This window comes from Pseudorca crassidens, chromosome 1 (assembly GCF_039906515.1).
Source record: "Pseudorca crassidens isolate mPseCra1 chromosome 1, mPseCra1.hap1, whole genome shotgun sequence".
NCBI lineage: Eukaryota > Metazoa > Chordata > Mammalia > Artiodactyla > Delphinidae > Pseudorca > Pseudorca crassidens.
Window position 1 is genome coordinate 1,517,472 of NC_090296.1, and position 21,182 is coordinate 1,538,653.

Genomic DNA, 21,182 nt, shown 5'->3' on the forward strand with positions numbered 1-21,182 from the left:
GGGCTAATGCGAAGCGGGGTTGCCTGTCCACCCACCCGTCCATCTGTGCATCCCAGGGGCCCTGGGCCTTAGATGTTCACACATTGGGGAGCAGGGATTCACCAGTGTTCATTCATCAAAGGTGAGACAGGTGGGGCTTCTGCCGTCAGTGCCACCTCGGTGCACAGGGAAGTCAGGGAGGGCTTCCAGGAGGAAGGGCTGCCTGATGCGGCATCGTGTGCAAGAGGCCTGGAGAGAATGTTGACTGGGGACCAGCACGTAGCTTAACAGGGTGGGTCTGGGGATGGGGGTGGGGTTAAGGGTGGAGAGGTGTAGGGACCGTGCTGTTAGGCGGGAGGGCTATGTTCCAAGGGCACCGGGGCGCCTCAGAGGGTTTCAGGGCAGGTCCCAGGGGAAGGGATAAGGCCCAGCAGGGCGGAGGAGGGGCATCGAGGAGCTGAGGCTGAGGGTGGGGAGGGTGGACGGGGAGCCTCAGCTGCACACACGCGAGAGCTGGCCACGCTCCCCTGAGCCCCTCCCCATTCTAAGGGCAGCTGCCCCTCCTGGCCGGGTCCGGGCACACCGGGCGCCTTCAGGGGCACCTGCAGGCCCTGCCTGCCCGCCTGGCCTCTTCCTCAGGTTTCCCTTTTTCTTTTCTTTGGAGGCACAGGCGGCTGGGCGCTAAAGGTCCACCTCGCTGGGATAAATATTTAATAGTCAGAAGCACTTTCTAAAATGGAAAGATGGAGCTGGGCCCAGGAGGCCTGAGGGGCCCGGGCAGGGTGGGAGGTGGCGTCCCCCCGTGCCCACTGCTCACCTGGTTCCTGCCCTGCGGGGAGCCGGAGGACCCAGTGTGTGTACCCGAGGGTGAGGGGCGGCGTTGGGCCCCTCCCCAGAGAGCTTGGCCGTAGAGACTCGCCGGCGCGTCGCGCCCAGGGCTGCTGCTGGAGCGGTAGGCGGAGCTGTGGCTCCCAGCCGCCAGCAGAGGCGGGCTTTCCACCTTCTTAGCTGGTTGAACTGCCAGGAGTCCCGGGAAGGTCCAAGATGGGCTCCTGCCCGGACACAGCACCGGATGTGGGTGTCCATTGCCGAGAGGATGGCCGGGGCTCAGAAAGGAGCGGGCCAGGAAACCCGGGGTGGGGTCCTTATTTGGGCCTCCCTGTCACAACAGTGCGGTGACAGGCTCGCTCAGCCCCGTTGTCCACTGGAGGGTCCACCCAGGTGCCGGTGTCTGCGTGGGCTGGAGGCCCCGGAGGTGAGGCCCCGCTGGGCCAGGTCAAGGCTACTTTGTTTGGGGCTCAAGCCTCCGGCTGGCTGCCCACTCCAGGGTGGGGGTCAGACCGTGGGCTGCCCATACTGGGCTCTGGGGGCCCCGCCCCTCCTACTCCTCCCCCGACCCTGGCTGGTGCCCTTGTTTCCCAAGAGCTGCCAGTGCTGCCAGACCCTTCCAGGCGGGAAGAGGGTGGCCTCCCACCTGGCACCTGAATGCAGGACCCCTCCAGGCGGCTCCTCCCGCACCCCCGCCCCGGCAGGCCTTGCTCCTGGGTGGCAGCACCTGCGGGCTCCTCCGTGACACATGCCCTGAGAATGCCACGCTTGCCCCGACCTCCTCGCCGGCGGATTCACCATCAGCCGCCCCTGGCCCCGCCCCGCCCTTTCCCACAGTGACTCCAAGGGCCTGGAGTCCTGGCGGCTCTGAGCTGCGGCTGCCGGTGCAGCGGGGGTCGGCGGACACGTGCTGGGCAGCCCGCATCCAGGCCAGGAGGTGTGGCAGCGCAGCAGCTGCCCCGGCCAGCGTCCCTTCAGCTGGCCCAGCACCTGCCTGGAGCCAGGGGCCCGGCAGGTGGGGTCCCCGGGAGCCAAGGTGGGTGGACAGGGCCTCCTCACCCAGAGCCCTTATCCGCTGGGGAGCCAGGTACACCCTGCGGGACTGACACCAGCCCAGGGGCGGGGTGAGGAGTGGCCCCCTGACTCTCGCCGCTACCGGGTCACAGTGGTCCTGACCCAGAGCCCCGTGCCAGCAGCTGACCCCTTCCCTTCCCAGCCACTTCCCATCGCCCTGGAGCTGCCCCCGCACAGCACGGCAAGGGCTGCTGGCGCTGGCCTCCTGAGGGAGCGAGTCCAGGGTCTGAGCCGGGCGGGTGGATGCTGGAGTCTGGAGAGGGCTTGTGGGGGGCGGGGTCAGAGCATAGGGTGTCAGGGTTGAGGCCTCCTCCAGCCAGTGGGTGGGGGTGCCTGGCCGCAGGAGACGGAGCCCGGCCGAGGCTGTCACAATGGTCCAGGGCCCGGCGGGTGGCCGCAGGGGAGGTGGCAGAGGGCTCAGGAGGATGGCGGACGGCTTCACTGTGATGGAGCGCCCAGGCTCAGAGGGGACGAGGCGGGGCGGGGTGACCCTGCTCCGTGCCAGTGTCTACCCCCGCCTCCCAGCTGAGTCAGCAGGCCCGGCCCGGGGCGGGGGCGGGGCGGGGCGTTTGGGGGTGTCGGTAACAGTCTGGTGGGGTGTCAAGCAGTAAACAAAGAATTCCCAGGTGAGAACTGTGTGGGCCGGTGGGGTAGGTGAGGTCACTGGCCAGCAGGCCTGGCCGGTTTCCTGTCTCAGTGTGACTAGAGTCTTTTATGACTGTTAGGTTTTCACGGGGGACAGGCCGGGGGGGCCCTGGGTGCTTTTCCTCCTTCAGGCCTCTCACCCAGTGTTCCCAGCAGTGCCGGGAACTGGCCTCGAGCTGGTGGAGCCCTCCGCCTACCCGGGAGCCCTCCGAGCGGCCGGGGGCCTTCCCCTGCTGTCACCCCACCTCAGGTCGCTCCGGGCTTCCCCTGTCCTGGTGGGGGCCCGGCCTCCCTGCAGCTGCTTTCGGTGCCTGTTGCCCTCAGCAAGGAGCCCTCAGCTCTGCGGCCACCGTTGCAGGCCTGGTGTGTCTGGTGGGGGTGTAGGTGCAGGTTCGGGCTGACCCATTGCCACCCTTGAACCCCAGCCTGGGCCCCTCAGCTGTGCCGGCCTGCTCCGACCTGCCTGTGGGATGCAGGTGCCCGCAGCCAGCTGGGCCCCACCCCATGGGGCTGAGAGGCGCAGGGCAGGGCAGCCCCCGGACCAGCAGCAGATCTGCAGATAGGCCTGCCGGGCCTGCCTGGGCTCCTGGAGCTGGGAGGGGCCTTGGAGCCAGAATCCGCGTTCTCCCGCCCCCCTCAGGGGTCCCCCAGGGCAGGAGCTGGGAGTCCTGGGGGCAGAAGGGTGAGGTGACAAGAGGGGGCAGGCCCGGCAGGTGGGGTCTGGGGAGCGGGGGAGTTGGGCAACGACTGGGGAGGGGGTGGTTAAAACTGCTGGTTCCGGGGACCCACCCTCCAAGGGCATGGGCAGGGGGGCAGTGGCCAAGGCCACCTTCCCCAAGGCCACTGGCCCAGGCCGTGGGTGGGCTTGGTCTGGCCCCGCTCTGGCCTTTGTGGCCTTGGCTGTGGAAGGGGCTGGCTGTGCCCTGGGCAGTGGTCTCAGCAGAGTCTGGGGGGCCGTGCAGCACTGAGGTTCCAGAGGCAGCAGTAGCCTGTGCCCATCCTGGCTCCCTCCTGGAAGGGCCTCCGTCCCCGCCTTGGGCTATGCCTCCACACCCCTCCCCTGTACCCCCAGCCCGACAGCCCTCAGCCTCTGTCCCAGGCTCGTGCACAGCCTGCCGGAACGGTCCTGTGTGACATCTGAGTCTGTCCACACAGCAGGACTAGACTGGACCGGGGCGGTGTGAGTGACTCACACACCCCGAGCTGGGCGGTGTCTCCTCCCCCAGTCAGCTGCTCGGCCTGCGGGGGCGCTCTGGGGGAGGGGCGGGGGCCTGGCCCAGCTGTGGGGGCCTGTAAGGGGACCCGCCCAGTCCCTCTGGTAGGGCGAAGGGGGCTTGGCGGGCTCTTGGCACAGCAGAGAAGGGGCCTGTGGGCGGGGCGGTGGAGGGAGGGGCTGTGGAGGCGAGGAGTGGGGAGGACGGCCAGAGGGAGCTGCAAACCTGGGACCTTCACCTCTGGGCAAGTTGGGAGGACGTCGGGCTCGGTAAGTGGCTGCGCTGTCTTCTGTGCTCACACTGCGCCCCCTGTCCCCTGCCTTCCTGGGTTTAGCCCTGGGGCACCTGATCACCTCACCACCCAGCAGGTGGAGGGTGGGGGCACAGGGGTGGGGGGTGGCAGAGCCAGGCCGGGCATCTCCCTGACTCTGCCCTGCTTCAGCTCCAGCCGATGTTGGAGGGTGCCCAAGGGCACCAGCATGGCCATTTCAGTCCCAGGACAGGCAGATTCCCAAGGCTGGGCCGTGTGGCCTGCAGGGGGTCCTCAGAAGATGGCCGTTTGGTGCACTGGGAGCCCTGGGGGGTGGCGGGAGGGTGCTTCAGACACGCTTACCTGCAGGTGCCAGGTGGGCAGGGGGGGGTGCCCGTGGTGGTGGGCTGCCCTGTCACAGGGTCACACCATGCTGGGCATCTAGGTGCTGGCCTTTCAGCCCAGAGAGAAAGAGACTCGGGCCCGCTGGTCCTGTTGGGGTGGACAGGAGGTGGGGATGCTCCTTTTGGCTGCCGGGCCCAGGGAGGTGGTGGACTGGTGGGCCTGCTTCCGGTCTCGGTGTCTCCAGGTGCAGGAGGAGAAGCGCCGGGCCCACCTGCTGCCCCTCCCAGCCCTCGAGACCCCGCTGCGCCCTCAGGCTGGGCGGGACTCACCTTCCCTTCCTCTGCCCACCTGTGCCCAGCACTAGCGTTCACCTAGTGGGGGCCGGGCTCTGAACGTTTGTGAGACTGCTCTAGGGACCAGGGACCAGGCAGTGGCCAGAGATGATGACAGGGTGGCCAAGCGGAGGAAACTGCATGTGGAAAGGACAGAGGTCGGGGCAGAGCCTGCTCTGGAGCTCAGCTCCGGAGGTCTGGGGCCCAGGCAGCAGCGGTGCAGACTGGGGAGGCTGCCGATGTTGGCGGGCCAGGAGGACTGACAGGCCGGAGAGGGCGATGGGAAAACTGGTTGCTGCTGCGGCTGCAGTGGCAGTGGCCGCGGGGCGGGTGAGGAGTGCTGGCCCCCAGGCCCGGGCAGGCCGAGGCTGGTTCCTGGGCCCTCCCGAAGCCTTGGAGGCAGAGCAGGAGGCTGGGATGCCCCCCTGTGCAGCAGGCTCATCTTGGGAAATGCTGGGGAGGCGGGGCGGGCCCTCGGCTGCCCGTGGGTGTTGCTTCAGAAAGTCTGACGGTCTCATGACAAGTCAGCCGAGCTCGGCACTTTCCTCGTGGGGTTCCAGGATGGGGTGAGGCCGAGCGTCCCGTGCGCCCCTGTGGGCACCAGCATCCCCCGAGGAGGGAGCCTACATCCGGGGCTCCCACTCTCTCGGCTCCCTGGGCCGGCCGGGGGCCTCAGCTGAGGCCGTGCACGTTCACACACACACCCAGCACAAGCACGAACACCCCGTGAGCAGACGCCCTCGTGCTCATAAACACACACGCGCAAGCGCACCCAAGGCTGGACACTCAGGCCACTATCTAGGGCCCTCCTTTGCTCGCAGCTCTCCTCCCCACCGCTCTCACAGTCCCCCAGCCCCACCGCTGCCCTCGTGACACACCAACTTGCGCCCACGCCCGGCCCCACTTGGAGGCTGGAGCTGGGCCCTGGCAGCGGCCAGTTTGGATGCAAACTTGGGTTCTGTTTAAGCAAAACTGCCACACCCACGAGTGGCCCTGCTCTGGGCCCCCTAAGAAGCCCCAGTTGGCTGGGGGCTGGCGGGAGAGGCCCCAACTCAGTCCGGGGCCCAAAGGGCAAGGTGAGTATGGGGAAGTCATCCAGGCAAATGCCCCCTTTCTGCACCCCCTCCACCAGGTCCCCCTCAGCCAGCATCGCACATCTCGGCTCTGCCCCCTCCATAGACTCACTTCCTGGAGGTCCCACCCCAGAATATTACAATTCCCGGGAGCGAAGCTTTTCAGCTGGCCTGGTGCCAACCACGCCCCGCACCCAAGGCCCCCGGTAGGTAGTGTTTGAGGCCATGGAGGAGTTCGGGTGAGGGGCTGGATGGACACGTAGCCCAACCCGGGTGCTGGGGTCACAGCAGGGCCTTGAGCCTCGAGGGCGGGGGGAAGGGCATTTTGCGATGTACCAGGCGCCAGCATGTCACCTCCACATCCTTCTCTGTAAAGTGGGGCTTTGGTGACCTTATTTTATTAGTCATTATTCGAGGCGACTGCTGGGTCTGGGCTATCTGTGGGGCCAAGGCCAGGCCAGGCAGGCTGTTAGGACACCTCCCTTGCACTCAGGGGGTGGGGCCCTCAGGACATGGGGACTGTCAGGACAGTGCTCTGGGGGGTGCTTGAGTGCCTCCTTTTCCCTCCCCAGGGGCACGTCTGAGGCTGGCAGGGCTGCTGGCGGCCTTGCCCTGTGGCAGGCAGGATTCCCTCCTTCCTGTTTGTGCATCTCGGCCAGGCTCCAGCCAGCCTGGGGCTCTGTCCTAAGGGTGCAGAGGGACCCGCCGGGCATCTTCCCAGCGGTCTGACCTTGGGCGAGGCCTGTCCCCGCCTCCCCGAGCCCCGCTTTCTGTTCCTACCTCGGGTGTAGGGCTCTTGCACCCAAGCGGGTGGCTGGGAGGGCAGGACTGGGCCGGGTGGGGGCCCAGAGGCAGGCGCGGTGGTCCAGCTGGAGCAGGGCTGGCTGAGCCTCCCCCGCCCCCAGGTTCCCGGCTGCTAACACCTTTCCTCACCCCTGCCCTGGAGCGGATCTGGGGGTACGGCTTCTCAGGGCCCGGGTGTCCCCGCCCGAATTCGGGGCCTTCCACCGCACCGCCCCTGACACACAGCGCCCAGCCCAAGGCCCCGCTGGCTGGCCCGACCGCACAGCCGCTCGGGGTCCCATCCTCCAGCAGCCGCGGTCCAGAGCCTTCCCAGGTCTGGGCCGACCGCCGCCCTCGCCCCCAGGGACACACCTGCCTGCCCCGCGCGGAGGGCGGTCCGGGCCTTGCCTTGCGGTGACTCAGAGAAAGCTGTGGGGCTCAGGGGAGGCCGGGCTGCCTTTCTGGGCGCGTCCGCGCAGCTCCGCAGACCTCCCCGCCGCTCTGCCGGCTGCCCCAGCCCCGAGCCCGGGCCGGTGGGGACCCTCCGACACCCCCAGCCGGTCACAGGGCGAGAGAGGCAGCCCCGCAATGACCGGTCCCGGGATGGCCGGGGTGGGAGCGCGGCCACCCTGGACTCCGCCCGCCGCGTCTAGTCCCCGCGCAGCCCCGCGGGCTGAGCCCCCTCGGGCCAGTGGCTTCCCCTCCCCCAGCCTCAGATTCCTCGTTGCTCACCCACAGCGCGCCCACTTTGCGGCTGGGGGTGAGGGTCTCGGCAGAACTGGAAGGGGAACTGCGGCTGGAGAGAGTGGGGTCAGCTGCCGTTGCCCTTGGCTTCCGCGCAGGGCAGCGGGCTCGGTGGGGGACAGGCTTTGATCGCCACTGCTCCCGGGGGCGGGGCCTGAATCAGCCTGGGACTCGCTCCCCCCTCCCCGCCGCGCTCCCCCTCCTCCCCTCCGCCTCCTCCACAACCTCCTCTCCGCCCACCTCCCACTCCCTGTGCCCACCTCCCACTCCCTGCGGTCCCTCTGGGCTTCTGGGTGGGCAGAGTAGCCCTCTGACATCCATGGGGAAATCAGGGCTCAGAGAAGGGACAGGCTTGCTCAGGGTCACACAGCAAATTGGCCAGAGGGTAGCAGCCAAACCTGCACTCCCGCCAGGACTGGGCTTCCCCCGTGTGTTCCATGGGGGCTGGGACGTGCCTGGTGCCCATGCCGGCTGCCCGGCCCGTGGGACAGGGATTCCCTCCCGGCTCTGAGCCCTGCTGGCTGCGGTGGGTTGGGAGTGGGCACCCGTGTCCCCTCCTCACCAACAATGCAGTCACAGACACAGACGGTGTGGCTGAGCCCAGGGCCAGACCTAGTGTGAGATCCTGGGCTGCTTCTCCTGGAATACTGAGGACAATTCTGGGGGCGCTGGGCCCGGAGGTGCTTGTGGACCGGTTTTAAGGAAGGGCTTTTGTTGTTGAATCATCACAGGACTATTTACGTAGCCTGTTTCTCCTTGTGCGGTGCTCGCAGTTATTTCTCTAGGAATATGTCCAATTCCTCTACATTTTCAGATTTATTGGCATAAAGTTTATAATTTCCTCATTTCAATTTTATGTAGAATTTAAACATTTTTTGGGAAAGGTACAAATCATATGTGTGTAGCTGGATGCATTTTCCCAAAGTGGACACACTGGTGTAACCAGTACCCCTTATCCTCACCAGAGGCCTCTCCCCCGCTGGTCTGCCCCCTCCCAAAGGACTTCCAACACCAGTGCACCTGTGAACTGCGTGCAGTGGGTTCTGTTTGAGCTCTTTATGTCTAGCTCTATTGCAGCACTAAGTTTGTGAAATTCACCCACACTGTCTGTGGACGCAGTTCATCGGACAGAGACTCCCAAGTTTTTTTCGTTCTACTGTTTTTTTTGGCGGTGCTGCACATCATGTGGGATCTTACTTCCCAACCAGGGGTTGAACCCGTGTCCCCTGCATTGGATTCTTAACCACTGTGCCACCAGGCAAGTCCCTAATTTAATAATTTTAACAATTAATCAGTTGTTTCCTTTAAGGCTAGTGCTGTCTGTGTCCTGGTTAAGAATTGTTTCCCTATCCCCAGTGTCATTTTGGTTTATCTTCTGGAAACTGTATCGTTAAACTTTGGATCTGCAATCCACATGGAATTAATACTTCCTGGGGCTGACCTAGGGGTCGATATCAATATTATTCCCTGTGAATTTCCAGTGGACCCCACACTGCTGACTGAAAAGATCATTACTTTCCCACAGCGCTATATCTGTATGAGTCTGGTTCCGGGACCTTTGTTTTGTGCCATTGGTTTTATTAATAATTTGCTTTTCCCTGACGACTAAAGAAGTTGACCATCTTTTCCGTGCTTACTGGTACATCTTCTTTTGTGAAGTGTCTGTTTAAATCTTTTGCCCACTCTTAATTGAGGTTTTTTTAATTTTTTGTCTTTTTCTATTGATTTGCAGAAATTCTTCTGGATGCAAGTTCTTTGTCGGATATATTGAATTTGCCTTTTCATTTTCTAAAGAATGTCTTTCAAGACTAGAAGTATTTAATTATGATGAAATATGATTGATCAGATTTTCTTTTATGATTCACACTTTTGTATCCTGCCTAAGAAAACACTGCCTCCCCCAAGGTGGTGAAGAATTTCTCCTGTGTTTTCTTCTAGAAGTTTTATAGTTTTAAGTTTTACATTTAGCTCTATGATTCATTTTGAGTTAATTTTTACATGTGCTATGTTGTAAGGGTCTAGGTTTTTTTTCCCCAAATAAATATCCACTTGTCCCAGCACCATTGCTGAAAAGACTATTATTTTTCTATTGAAATAACTTGGCTGCTTTGTCAAAAGTTAACTGATCTTACAAAGTGTGGGACCATTCTGGACTTCCTATTCGTTTTCACAGTGGTTATACTGTACCGTCTTGATTCCGTTGAGAGTCAGAGAAAATACCTAGCTGATTTGAAATGGTCTTAATTATTTTAAATTTACTGAGACATTTAAATGAGCTAGCCTATGATCTATCTTGGTGAATGTCCCATGTGCACTTAAGACGAATGTGTACTCTGCTCTTGTCAGAAGGAGTGATCTCTGCCGTGGCCTCATTGGTTGATGGGTGGATCAGTGTTCTTACCTATTCTGTTTTGTAAGGTTATCGATTACTGAGAGGAATGTTACAATCTCTACTGTAATTGTGGATTTGTCTTTTTTGTCCTTTCATTTTTGCTAGCTTTCACTTCAGTGCTTTTAGCCTCTGTTACTAGGTATATACAGACTTAGGTTTGTTATTATTTTTTTTTATGAATTGTGCCCTTTATTATTATGAAATGATTAGTTTTTGCACTGTATGTATTTTTTATTTCCTTTTCTTTTAACTTCTTTTTGTTTATAGTCCATTTCTCCTAGATAGCATGTAGTCAGGTCTTGCTTTTTAAATTTAATCTGATAATCTCTACCTTTTTGATTGGAATTTTAAGTCCTTTTATATTTAATGTATTGTCAAAATGGCTGGTTTAAATCCTACCATCTTGCTAATTGCTTTCTATTTTATTCCATCCATCCTTTGCTCTTCTTTCCCTGGTTCCTTGTCTTGTTTTAGAATTAATTAAATATATACACAGGTATATAATTACTTAATAACATATATTACATATATAAATTTTGTATCTATAAACGAATATAGATGTATACGTTATATATAATTAATTATATATTAACTTTATATATTAATGTAAATTATTTATATACATTATATATATGTATAAAACAACGTGTATTTTTAGTATTGCATTTTATTTCCACTACTGACTTACTAGCTACACATCTTTTTCATCTTTTTTTAAAATAAATTTATTTATTTCATTTATTTATTTTTGGCTGCATTGGGTCTTCATTGCTGCGCACGGGCTTTCTCTAGTTGCGGTGAGCGGGGCACTCTCTTCATTGCGGTGCGTGAGCTTCTCATTGCGGTGGCTTCTCTTGTTGTGGAGCACGGGCACTAGGCGCACGGGCTTCAGTAGTTGTGGCTCACAGGTTCTAGAGTGCAAGCTCAGTAGTTGTGGCACATGGGCTTAGTTGCTCTGTGGCATGTGGGATCTTCCTGGGCCAGGGCTTGAACCCATGTCCCCTGCACTGGCAGGTGGATTCTTAACCACTGTGCCACCAGGGAAGTCCCTATTTTGCCTTTATTTTTGAAGGACAGTTTGCTAGATGTAGAATTCATGGTTAACAAAGTTTTTCTTTCAGCAATTTGAATATACTGTTCCGCTTTTTTCTAGCTTCTGTGGTGTTGACTAGTAATTGTATTGCTGTACTGGTAAATGTGATGGGCCACTTCTCTCTTGTTGCTTTCAAATTTTTCTCTTTCCCTTGAACATTTTGATGTGATTGTCCAGGTCTGGATCCCTTTGTGTTTATCCTACTGGGGTTTGTTGAGCTTCTGAGATCCATAGATTGTTTTTAGCCATTATTCTTTCAAACATTTTTTTCTGCCTCTCTTTCTCTCTCTCTCTCTCTCTCGTTTCCTTCTGAGACTTCAACTACACATATATTGGTGTTCTTAATGTCATCTCACAGATCTCTGAGGCTCTATTCATTTTCCTTCAATCCTTTTCCCCTTGTTCTTCAAATTGGTTAATTTCTATCAATCTACAAGTTTTTTGTTTTGTTTGGTCATTTTTTGTTTTTTCTGGCTGCACTGTGTGTCTTGAGGGATCTTAGTTCCCCAAGCAGGGATTGAACCTGCGCCCTGGCAGTGAAAGTGCCGAGTCCTAACCACTGGACTGCCAGGGAATTCCCCTAACCTACAAGTTTTTTGCTTCCTTCCACTGGCATCTCAGCCCTCTATTGAGCCCCTCTAGGAAACTTTCAACTTCAGAGTTTCCATTTGGCTTTTTTCTTTTTTCTTAATATAATTTCTATTTCTTTATGACATTCTTTCTTCATTGGGCCATTGTCATCATATTTTTCATTAATTCTTTAAACATGGTCTCCTTCACTTTTTTGAATAAATTTATGAATGTTGCTTTGGAGTCTGTGCCGAATTCAACAGCTGTGGACATTCGAAGATTGTTTCCATTAACTGCTCTGCTCCTCAGTGTGGATCCTACCTGCTTGATTCTGTACATGTCATGTAGTTTTCTGTTGAACGCTGGACATTATTATAGTAACTCTGGATCCTGACTCTCCCCGTCAGGGTGGTAGTTATTGCTTTGTTTGTGTGTTTGTTTAGTAACTTTCTGTGACTAACTCTGTGAAGCCATCTACTTTGTCTGTCCTGGCTCACTGCCATCACACCTGATCTCACACTCTCCCTGGCTCAGGGGCTGTGTGTCCTCCCCCGACCCCTGCATGTGCTCCCAGACCCAGGGTCCAGGGTTACACCACCTCTGTGGTACACAGCCTCTCCTGGGCCCCTGCCCCCAGCTCCACCCTCTGCTCTGCCCACCTGCAAGCCTCCACTGACTCCTCCTTTCCCTTTGCAGCGTCTGGCCGGCAGTTGCAGCCTGAAGAGCCAGATGCAGAAACCGCAGAGGACCAGTCCGTAAGTGAGGTCCAGGGAGGATGTGCCCCACTCGTAGCCCCCACCCCCTCCTTTCCTGGACTTGAGCAGAGCCCAAGTGGCTGAGGGTGACCTGATTCTCTCCTCCTGCCAGGTGACGGAAGGGTCTGTGGATGAGATCATTCGGCCCCGGCCACAGGGGTCCTCGCCCGTCTACGAGTACGTGACTGAGGGCGCTGGCTTCGGACTCCCGGTAAGCCTGCTCCACAGACAGCCAGAGGCTCGGGGAAGGCTCAGGTGTGCGGCCACAGGTGACCACGCCTCCTGCATCCCCCGTGTGGGCACCTCACGCTCGCACCTGTGCAGCCACGCTGCCCTGCCACAGCGGCGTCCGCTCAGCTGTCCTCTCTGACTCCTCGGTCCTCCTTGGAGCCCTCCCATCAGCTGGCCAGGACGCACTTGAGATGGCACACGTGTGTGTGCGTGGGGAACAGACCTCGTGCTCCTGCGTGCGACGGGGCACAGGATATGTGCACACACGTGCCCTCTCTGACGAGGAGACATAGACAGGGTCCCGCGGCCACCCCTGGAGACACCTGGGGGAAGGCATGGACCAGGCGTGTTTACTGAAGGCCTCATTCTTTCTTCAGAATTGTTTACGTACTTACTTCTTTTGGCCGTGCCGTGCGGCGGCATGTGGGATCTTAGTTCCCTGACCAGGGATCGAACCCGTGCCCCCTGCAGTGGAAGCACGGAGTCCTAACCACTGGACCGCCAGGGAAGTCCCAAAGGCCTCCTTCTTGTACTGTTTCTTTTTTGCCCCCTCTACTTGCGGACACGGGGGCTGGGCCCTGTGGGAATCACAAAGGCCCAGAGTCACCTTCCCCCTGGAGGAACTCAGCTCCCCCTGCACACAGCACACTCTGGGGGATCTAGCCCCTGAGCTGGGGCCTCCCCGAGTCCCTCCCGTCCCCTGGGCAGGGGCAGGTTGGTGACCCGCTGTCTGTCGCTGCTGCAGGAAGACACGCCAAGGAGGCGGAGGTCCTGGTGGAAGCGGGATTCGGGGGACTCGCAGACGCTTTCCAGGATGAGCCGTCTGGAGGTGGGTGTGCCAGGAGCTGATGTGGGGGGGCGGCCCGTCCACACGGGCTCCGGCGGGGGAAGCCAGGGCCAGAGCGAGAAGGCGAGGAGCCGGAAAGCCGGCAGTGTGGCCCTGTGCCCTGCGGACGGGCGTGCCACCTCCCTCATCAGGCCCGGGGGTGGGTAGGGGCTCCGGAACACTGGTCCAGGCCGGCCCCCAGACCCCTCTGCTCTCACGGTGAAGGGCCCAGCCTGCTGACCAGATGGACCCGGGCGCACGGACCTCAGTGTTCTCAGCTGTACAGTGGGTACGGCTGCTGCCTGCTGCGTCCAGGGCCACGGAAGGGGCTGGGCTCTGTAGGCTCCCAGCCAGGAGGGTGCGCTGCCTGCTGTCACTGGCGGCCCCAGCAATCCTAACTCTCTCCCAGACCCAGAGGAGCTGTCGTGTCCGAGGCCAGGCTGGCCCTGCCGCTTCCGGTCTTTTCCTCAGCGTTTATGGCCCTCCTTGGTCTGAGCACCAGCTGCCTCGTATGTAACTGGTGCTCGGCGTGAGGGCGGCGGTGAGCCAGGAGCTGATGAAGGAGCGCTTTGGAGTGAGGGCAGCGGTGAGCCAGGAGCTGATGAAGGAGCGCTTTGGAGTGAGGGCGGCGGTGAGCCAGGAGCTGATGAAGGAGCGCTTTGGAGTGAGGGCGGCGGTGAGCCAGGAGCTGATGAAGGAGCGCTTTGGAGTGAGGGCGGCGGTGAGCCAGGAGCTGATGAAGGAGCGCTTTGGAGTGAGGGCGGCGGTGAGCCAGGAGCTGATGAAGGAGCGCTTTGGAGTGAGGGCGGCGGTGAGCCAGGAGCTGATGAAGGAGCGCTTTGGAGTGAGGGTGGCGGTGAGCCAGGAGATGATGAAGGAGCGCTTTGGAGTGAGGGCGGCGGTGAGCCAGGAGCTGATGAAGGAGCGCTTTGGAGTGAGGGCGGCGGTGAGCCAGGAGCTGATGAAGGAGCGCTTTGGCCACGTGCAGGCAGAAAACTGTCCCCGCTGCTTGCCGAGCCCTGCTGGGCCCGGACGGTCGGGGCCGGGCTGCTCCTGAGTCCTGGCAGGAGGGGTCGGGGACAGGGGAGGCTGCTCCCAGCTGAGACGGCGGCAGCTGGCTTCCCCCAGAGCCTGGACCCCGTGCCCGGGCTCAGCTGCCCAATGACGGAGGACTCCGGGGTCCCTGGCCTCAGGGGAGGCAGCCTCCCAGCAGCCATGCCCACTGTGGGGCGGGCGTATGCTCACTGGGGCCTGATGTGCTTCTAGTCCACGCAGGAGGCGACGGAGGGGACACTGAAGACCAAGGTGGAGGCCGGAGCCAGTGGCTACATTGTCACGGGCGGCGGGGACCAGGGGATCTTTGTCAAGCAGGTGCTGAAAGAGTCCTCAGCTGCCAAGCTCTTCAGCCTGAGAGAAGGTGCCACGGCCCCACCCCACGTCCCCGTGGTCCCCCATCCCCACATCCCGTGGTCCCGTCAGGATCGGGTGGGGCCTGAGGGGGACGGGCCACAGTGGACTCAGCATGGCCCCATCTCCATGTCCCCGTGGTCCCATCAGGATCGGGTGGGGCCTGAGGGGGACGGGCCACAGTGGACTCAGCATGGCCCGATCCCCACGTCCCCGTGGTCCCCCATCCCCACGTCCCGTGGTCCCCCATCCCCACGTCCCCATGGTCCCATCAGGATCGGGTGCCACGACCCCACCCCACGTCCCGTGGTCCCATCAGGATCGGGTGCCACGACCCCACCCCCACATCCCCGTGGTCCCGTTAGGATCGGGTGGGGCCTGAGGGGGACGGGCCACAGTGGACTCAGATGAGTCCCTAGAGACTACCTAGCCGTGTCCGGGCTGGGGCCACCCGCTCTGACAGGTTTTCTGCTTGGAAATGGGGGCTCCTTCCCACCCGGGGCTCAAGAGAAGGAAGGGGCCGGGCAGCCTGAGCAGGGTCGCCTCCTCGGTCACGCACCCCTGTGGACCCCTCCCGTGAGGCCCGACGAGGTCCGGGGCACTGAGGTGCGGGGACCGCTCTGTCTTCGTCTAGGGGATCAGCTGCTCAGCACAACCATATTCTTTGACGACATTAAATACGAAGATGCTCTCAAAATCCTCCAGTACTCGGAGCCGTACAAGGTTCAGTTCACAGTCAGGCGGCAGCTTCCCGCCCGGGAGGACGAGGAGGGAGCTTCCGGCGGCGCTCCACGTGGCTCGAGGGGCAGCAAGAAGCAGGTGCGCTTGCATGGCCAGCAAAGCTGGCCCCGGCCGGGCTCCGGGTGCCCAGGCTGAGGCTGGGAGGGGACCCCCACTGCCCCCTCCCGTCCCCGGAGCCCCTGCCTTCGACTCCCTGTACGGGGGCCCAAAAGGTGCTCTCTCCCTGTTTCAGGACCAGGATATCGCCGAAGGGCGCACGGAGACCCCCACGGAGACGCTACAGGAGGATGGAGACCAGGAGAGGCTCATCTCCAAGCCCAGGGAGGGCAGAGGCAGGCAGCCCCAGAGGGAGCGGCTCTCCTGGCCCAAATTCCAAGCTCTGAAGAGCAAGCATGGGCCAGGGCCCCGGAGGTCGCACAGCTCCTCGGAGGCCAGCGAGCGAGGGGACGTGCCTGACCTGTCCCCCACGAGCACAGACACGGAGGCCCAGCTCCCGGAAGCAGGGCCAGGCAGGCAGCGGAAGAAAAGCTTCCCGAACCTGAGATTCCGGGTGGGCTCAGGGAAGGGGCTGTCGGGCAGGGGAGCCCACGGGGGGACAGTCCAGGCTGAGGTCCTGGTGGAGACAGGGCCCCGGGATTCTGGGCGAGAGGCCTCCAGGGCTGCCGCCCATGGCGGGAGAGAGGACGGGACGGCAGGGGTGCCAGAGGCCGCCGAGCCCCCCACGGAGCCCGGCCTCCCCACTGAGGGAGCCCCCGGGGAAGGGGCCGGCCCAGCACCCAGACCCCGAAGAAAGACAAAAGAGGCCAAGGACAGGGGGGAGACTGTGGCCCAGGGAGAAGCCGGGCTGGGCCCAGCGCCAGGACAGAGCAGGGAGGGGGCCGGGGAAGGCACGCAGGCGCTGGAGCTCGGCACTGCCAGGCTGTCTCTGCAAGACTCAGCAGACCAAGGCACCCACCAAAACCACCAACCAGAATTCCATGGCCGCATACCCACTTTAAAGACACCCAAGTTTGGACTTTACAAAGAAAAAGTGCTCGAGAAAGAAGGAGCCGCGACAGCTCTCCAGCAGGGACCACGGCAGAGAAGGGTCTCTGCTGAGGGCACGGAGGCCAAGGGGGAGGATGCAGGGGAAGCAGAAAAGCACAGGCCCAGACAACCCCCAGTCCATCCGCCAGCGCAAGAGGGAGGAGCAACGGAGGAAGATGCAGCCCAGAAGAGAGACGAGGACAGCAAGGGCGGGGGCCCGCACACGGACGAAAAGGAGGGGAAGATGAAAATGCTAAGGTTCAAGCTGCCCTCCTTTGGGTGGTCGCCAGCGAAGGAGGCAAAAGGAGACAAAGCGACACAACTCCAGGAAACAGAGAAGGAAAAGGAGAGCAGCATCACAGTAGAAACGTTAGAGACGGACGTGAAAGGCCAAGGTGGACTAGAGCGAGACAGCAAGTTCCAAATGCCCAGGTTCAAGATGCCGTCCTTCAGGGTGTCAGCGCCCAGCAAGTCCGTCCAGGCCGCCGTGGAGGTGTCCGTGCCCAAGGCCCAAGCCGAAGTGACCCTGACCTCAGTGCAGGCCAACGTCAAGACCAGTGACCTTAGGATTGAGCAGCTCTCCGCCGAGCTGGAGGTCAAGGCCACTGAAGTGGGCGTGAAGCTCCCGGAGGGCCACCATCCCGAAGCGGAGCCCAAGGAAGCAGCAGCGGGAATCGGACTCAAGGGCCACCTGCCCAAGGTGCAGATGCCCAGCATCAAGGCCCCCCAGGTGGACATCAAGGGACCCAAACTGGACCTGAAGGACGCCAAGGGCGAGGTGACGACCCCCGACGTGGAGGTGTCACTGCCCAGCGTGGAGGTGGACACCCAGGCCGCAGGTACCAAGTTGGAGGGCGACATGTCCCTGGGGGACAAGGAGGTGGCCGCCAGAGACAGCAAGTTCAAAATGCCCAAGTTCAAGATGCCGTCCTTCGGGATGTCAGCGTCCAGCAAGTCCGTTGAAGCCTCCTTGGACGGGTCTGGCCCCAAGGACCAGGCTGAGGTGACCCTGCCCTCGGTGCAGGCCGACGTCAAGACCAGTGACCTCAGCATCGAGCTGCCTTCCGCCGAGCTGGATGTCAAGGCCGCCGAGGTGGGCGTGAAGCTCCCGGAGGGCCACCTTCCCGAAGCGGAGCCCACGGAAGCGGCAGCGGGAATCGGACTCAAGGGCCACCTGCCCACGGTGCAGATGCCCAGCATCAAGGTGCCCGAGGTGGATATCAAGGGGCCCAAACTGGACCTGAAGGACGCCAAAGGCGACGTGAAGGTCCCTGACGTGGAAGTGTCACTGTCCAGCATGGAGGTGGACAGCCAGGCTGAGGGCATCATGCTGGCGGGCGATGTGTCCCTTGGGGACAAGGAAGTGGCCGCCAGAGACAGCAAGTTCAAAATGCCCAAGTTCAAGATGCCGTCTTTTGGTATGTCAGCGCCCAGCAAGTCCGTCCAGGCCGCCATGGAGGTGTCCGTGCCCAAGGCCCAGGCCAAGGTGACCCGGCACTCAGTGCAGGCCGACGTCAAGACCAGTGACCTCAGCATCGAGCTGCCCTCCTCCAAGCTGGAGGTCAAGGCCGCCGAGGTGGGCCTGAAGCTCCCGGAGGGCCACCTTCCCGAAGTGGAGCCCACGGAAGCGGCAGCTGTAATTGGACTCAAGGGCCACCTGTCCAAGGTGCAGATGCCCAGCATCAAGGTGCCCAAGGTGGACATCAAGGCCCCCCAGGTGGACATCAAGGTCCCCCAGGTGGACATCAAGGGGCCCAAACTGGACCTGAAGGACGCCAAAGGCGAGGTGACGACCCCCGACATGCAGGTGTCACTGCCTAGCGTGGAGGTGGACACCCAGGCCGCGGGCATCATGCTGGCGGGCGATGTGTCCCTTGGGGACAAGGAGGTGGCCACCAGAGACAGCAAGTTCAAAATGCCCAAGTTCAAGATGCCGTCTTTCGGGGTGTCAGCGCCCAGCAAGTCCGTCCAGGCCGCCATGGAGGTGTCCGTGCCCAAGGCCCAGGCTGAAGTGACTCTGCCCTCGGTGCAGGCCGACGTCAAGACCAGTGACATCAGCATCGAGCTGCCCTCCACCGAGCTGGATGTCAAGGCTGCCGAGGTGGGCGTGAAACTCCCAGAGGGCCACCTTCCCGAAGCAGAGATCAAGGAAGCAGTGGCGGGAATCGGACTCAAGGGCCACCTGCCCAAGGTGCAGATGCCCAGCATCAAGGTGCCCAAGGTGGACATCAAGGGCCCCCAGGTGGACATCAAGGGGCCTAAACTGGAATTGCAGGACGCCAAGGGCGAGGTGACGACCCCTGACGTGGAGGTGTCACTGCCCAGCGTGGAGGTGGACAGCCAGGTCGCGGACAGCAAGCTGGTGGGCGAAGTGTCCCTTGGGGACAAGGAGGTGGCCGCCAGAGACAGCAAGTTCAAAATGCCCAAGTTCAAGATGCCATCCTTCGGGGTGTCAGCGCCCAGCAAGTCCGTCGAAGCCTCCTTGGAGAGGTCTGGGCTCAAGACTCAGGCCGAGGTGACCCTGCCCTCGGTGCAGGGCGACGTCAAGACCAGTGACCTCAGCATCGAGCTGCCTTCCGCCGAGCTGGATGTCAAGGCCGCCGAGGTGGGCCTGAAGCTCCCGGAGGGCCACCTTCCCGAAGCGGAGCCCACGGAAGCGGCAGCGGGAATCGGACTCAAGGGCCACCTGTCCAAGGTGCAGATGCCCAGCATCAAGGTGCCCAAGGTGGACATCAAGGGACCCAAACTGGACCTGAAGGAGGCCAAGGGTGAGGTGACGGTCCCTGACGTGGAGGTGTCGCTGCCCAGCGTGGAGGTGGACACCAAGGCCGCGGGCATCATGCTGGCGGGCGATGTGTCCCTTGGGGACAAGGAGGTGGCCGCCAGAGACAGCAAGTTCAAAATGCCCAAGTTCAAGATGCCATCCGTTGGGGTGTCAGCGCCCAGCAAGTCTGTCAAGGCCACCGTGGAGGTGTCCGTGCCCAAGGCCCAGGCCAAGGTGACCCGGCCCTCGGTGCAGGCCGACGTCAAGACCAGTGACCTCAGCATCGAGCTGCCCTCCTCCAAGCTGGAGGTCAAGGCCGCCGAGGTGGGCCTAAAGCTCCCGGAGGGCCACCTTCCAGAAGCGGAGTCCACAGAAGCGGCAGCTGAAATTGGACTCAAGGGCCACCTGTCCAAGGTGCAGATGCCCAGCATCAAGGTGCCCAAGGTGGACCTCAAGGGGCCCAAACTGGACCTGCAGGACGCCAAGGGCGAGGTGACGACCCCCGACATGGAGGTGTCGCTGCCCAGCGTGGAGGTGGACACACAGGTCGCGGACAGCAAGCTGGCGGGCGATGTGTCCCTTGGGGACAAGGAGGTGGCCGCCAGAGACAGCAAGTTCAAAATGCCCAAGTTCAAGATGCCGTCCTTCGGGGCGTCAGCGCCCAGCAGGTCCGTCCAGGCCGCCATGGAGGTGTCTGTGCCCAAGGCCCAGGCCAAAGTGACCCTGCCTTCAATGCAGGCCTACGTCAAGAACAGTGTTAGCATCGAGCTGCCCTCCACCGAGCTGGATGTCAAGGCTGCCGAGGTGGGCGTGAAACTCCCGGAGGACCACCTTCCCGAAGCAGAGATCAAGGAAGCAGTGGCGGGAATCGGACTCAAGGGCCACCTGTCCAAGGTGCAGATGCCCAGCATCAAGGTGCCCGAGGTGGACATCAATGCCCCCCAGGTGGACATCAAGGGGCCCAAACTGGACCTGAAGGATGCCAAGGGCGAGGTGACAACCCCCGACATGGAGGTGTCACTGCCCAGCGTGGAGGTGGACACACAGGTCACGGACAGCAAGCTGGAAGGCGATGTGTCCCTGGGGGACAAGGAGGTGGCCGCCAGAGACAGCAAGTTCAAAATGCCCAAGTTCAAGATGCCGTCCTTTGGGGTGTCAGCGCCCAGCAAGTCCGTCCAGGCCGCCATGGAGGTGTCCGTGCCCAAGGCCCAGGCCGAAGTGACCCTGCCCTCCATGCAGGCCGACGTCAAGACCAGTGACCTCAGCATCGAGCTGCCCTCCTCCAAGCTGGAGGTCAAGGCCGCCGAGGTGGGCCTAAAGCTCCCGGAGGGCCACCTTCCCGAAGCGGAGTCCACAGAAGCGGCAGCTGTAATTGGACTCAAGGGCCACCTGCCCAAGGTGCAGATGCCCAGCATCAAGGTGCCCATGGTGGACATCAAGGGGCCCAAACTGGACCTGAAGGACGCCAAGGGCGAGGTGACGACCCCCTATGTGGAGGTGTCACTGCCCAGTGTGGAGGTGGACAGCCAGGCCGCGGGCACCAAGCTGGAGGGCGACGTGTCCCTTGGGGACAAGGAGGTGGCCGCCAGAGACAGCAAGTTCAAAATGCCCAAGTTCAAGATGCCGTCCTTCGGGGTGTCAGCGCCCAGCAAGTCCGTCCAGGCCGCCATGGAGGTGTCCGTGCCCAAGGCCCAGGCCAAAGTGACCCTGCCTTCAATGCAGGCCGACATCAAGACCAGTGACCTCAGCATCGAGCTGCCCTCCACCGAGCTGGATGTCAAGGCTGCCGAGGTGGGCGTGAAACTCCCGGAGGGCCACCTTCCCGAAGTGGAGCCCAAGGAAGCAGTGGCGGGAATCGGACTCAAGGGCCACCTGTCCAAGTTGCAGATGCCCAAAATCAAGGTGCCCAAAGTGGACATCAAGGCCCCCCAGGTGGACATCAAGGGGCCTAAACTGGAATTGCAGGACGCCAAGGGCGAGGTGACGACCCCCGATGTGGAGGTGTCACTCCCCAGCGTGGAGGTGGACAGCCAGGTCGCGGACAGCAAGCTGGCGGGCGATGTGTCCCTTGGGGACAAGGAGGTGGCCGTCACAGACAGCAAGTTCAAAA

The 21,182-nt window shown here is 60.9% G+C and overlaps 1 protein-coding gene across 14 annotated transcripts in view; it reads left to right on the top strand.

Annotated features, from left to right (window-relative positions):
* The window catches only part of AHNAK2 (AHNAK nucleoprotein 2), a 32,095-nt gene that overhangs the window by 3,488 nt on the left and 7,425 nt on the right, over positions 1-21,182 (top strand). For 4 of the 14 annotated variants that reach the window (XM_067710734.1, XM_067711263.1, XM_067711184.1 and 1 more), the window contains exons 2-8: positions 12,019-12,077; positions 12,190-12,288; positions 13,054-13,137; positions 14,401-14,551; positions 15,176-15,360; positions 15,515-19,516; positions 19,997-21,073. In XM_067710734.1, the coding sequence (XP_067566835.1) occupies positions 12,019-12,077; positions 12,190-12,288; positions 13,054-13,137; positions 14,401-14,551; positions 15,176-15,360; positions 15,515-19,516; positions 19,997-21,073 (5,657 nt within the window). Of the gene's footprint in view, positions 1-1,653; positions 1,844-12,018; positions 12,078-12,189; positions 12,289-13,053; positions 13,138-14,400; positions 14,552-15,175; positions 15,361-15,514; positions 19,517-19,876; positions 21,074-21,182 lie in introns of those variants that run through there. The other 10 variants (XM_067711132.1, XM_067710991.1, XM_067711187.1 and 7 more) reach the window with 10 other exon arrangements.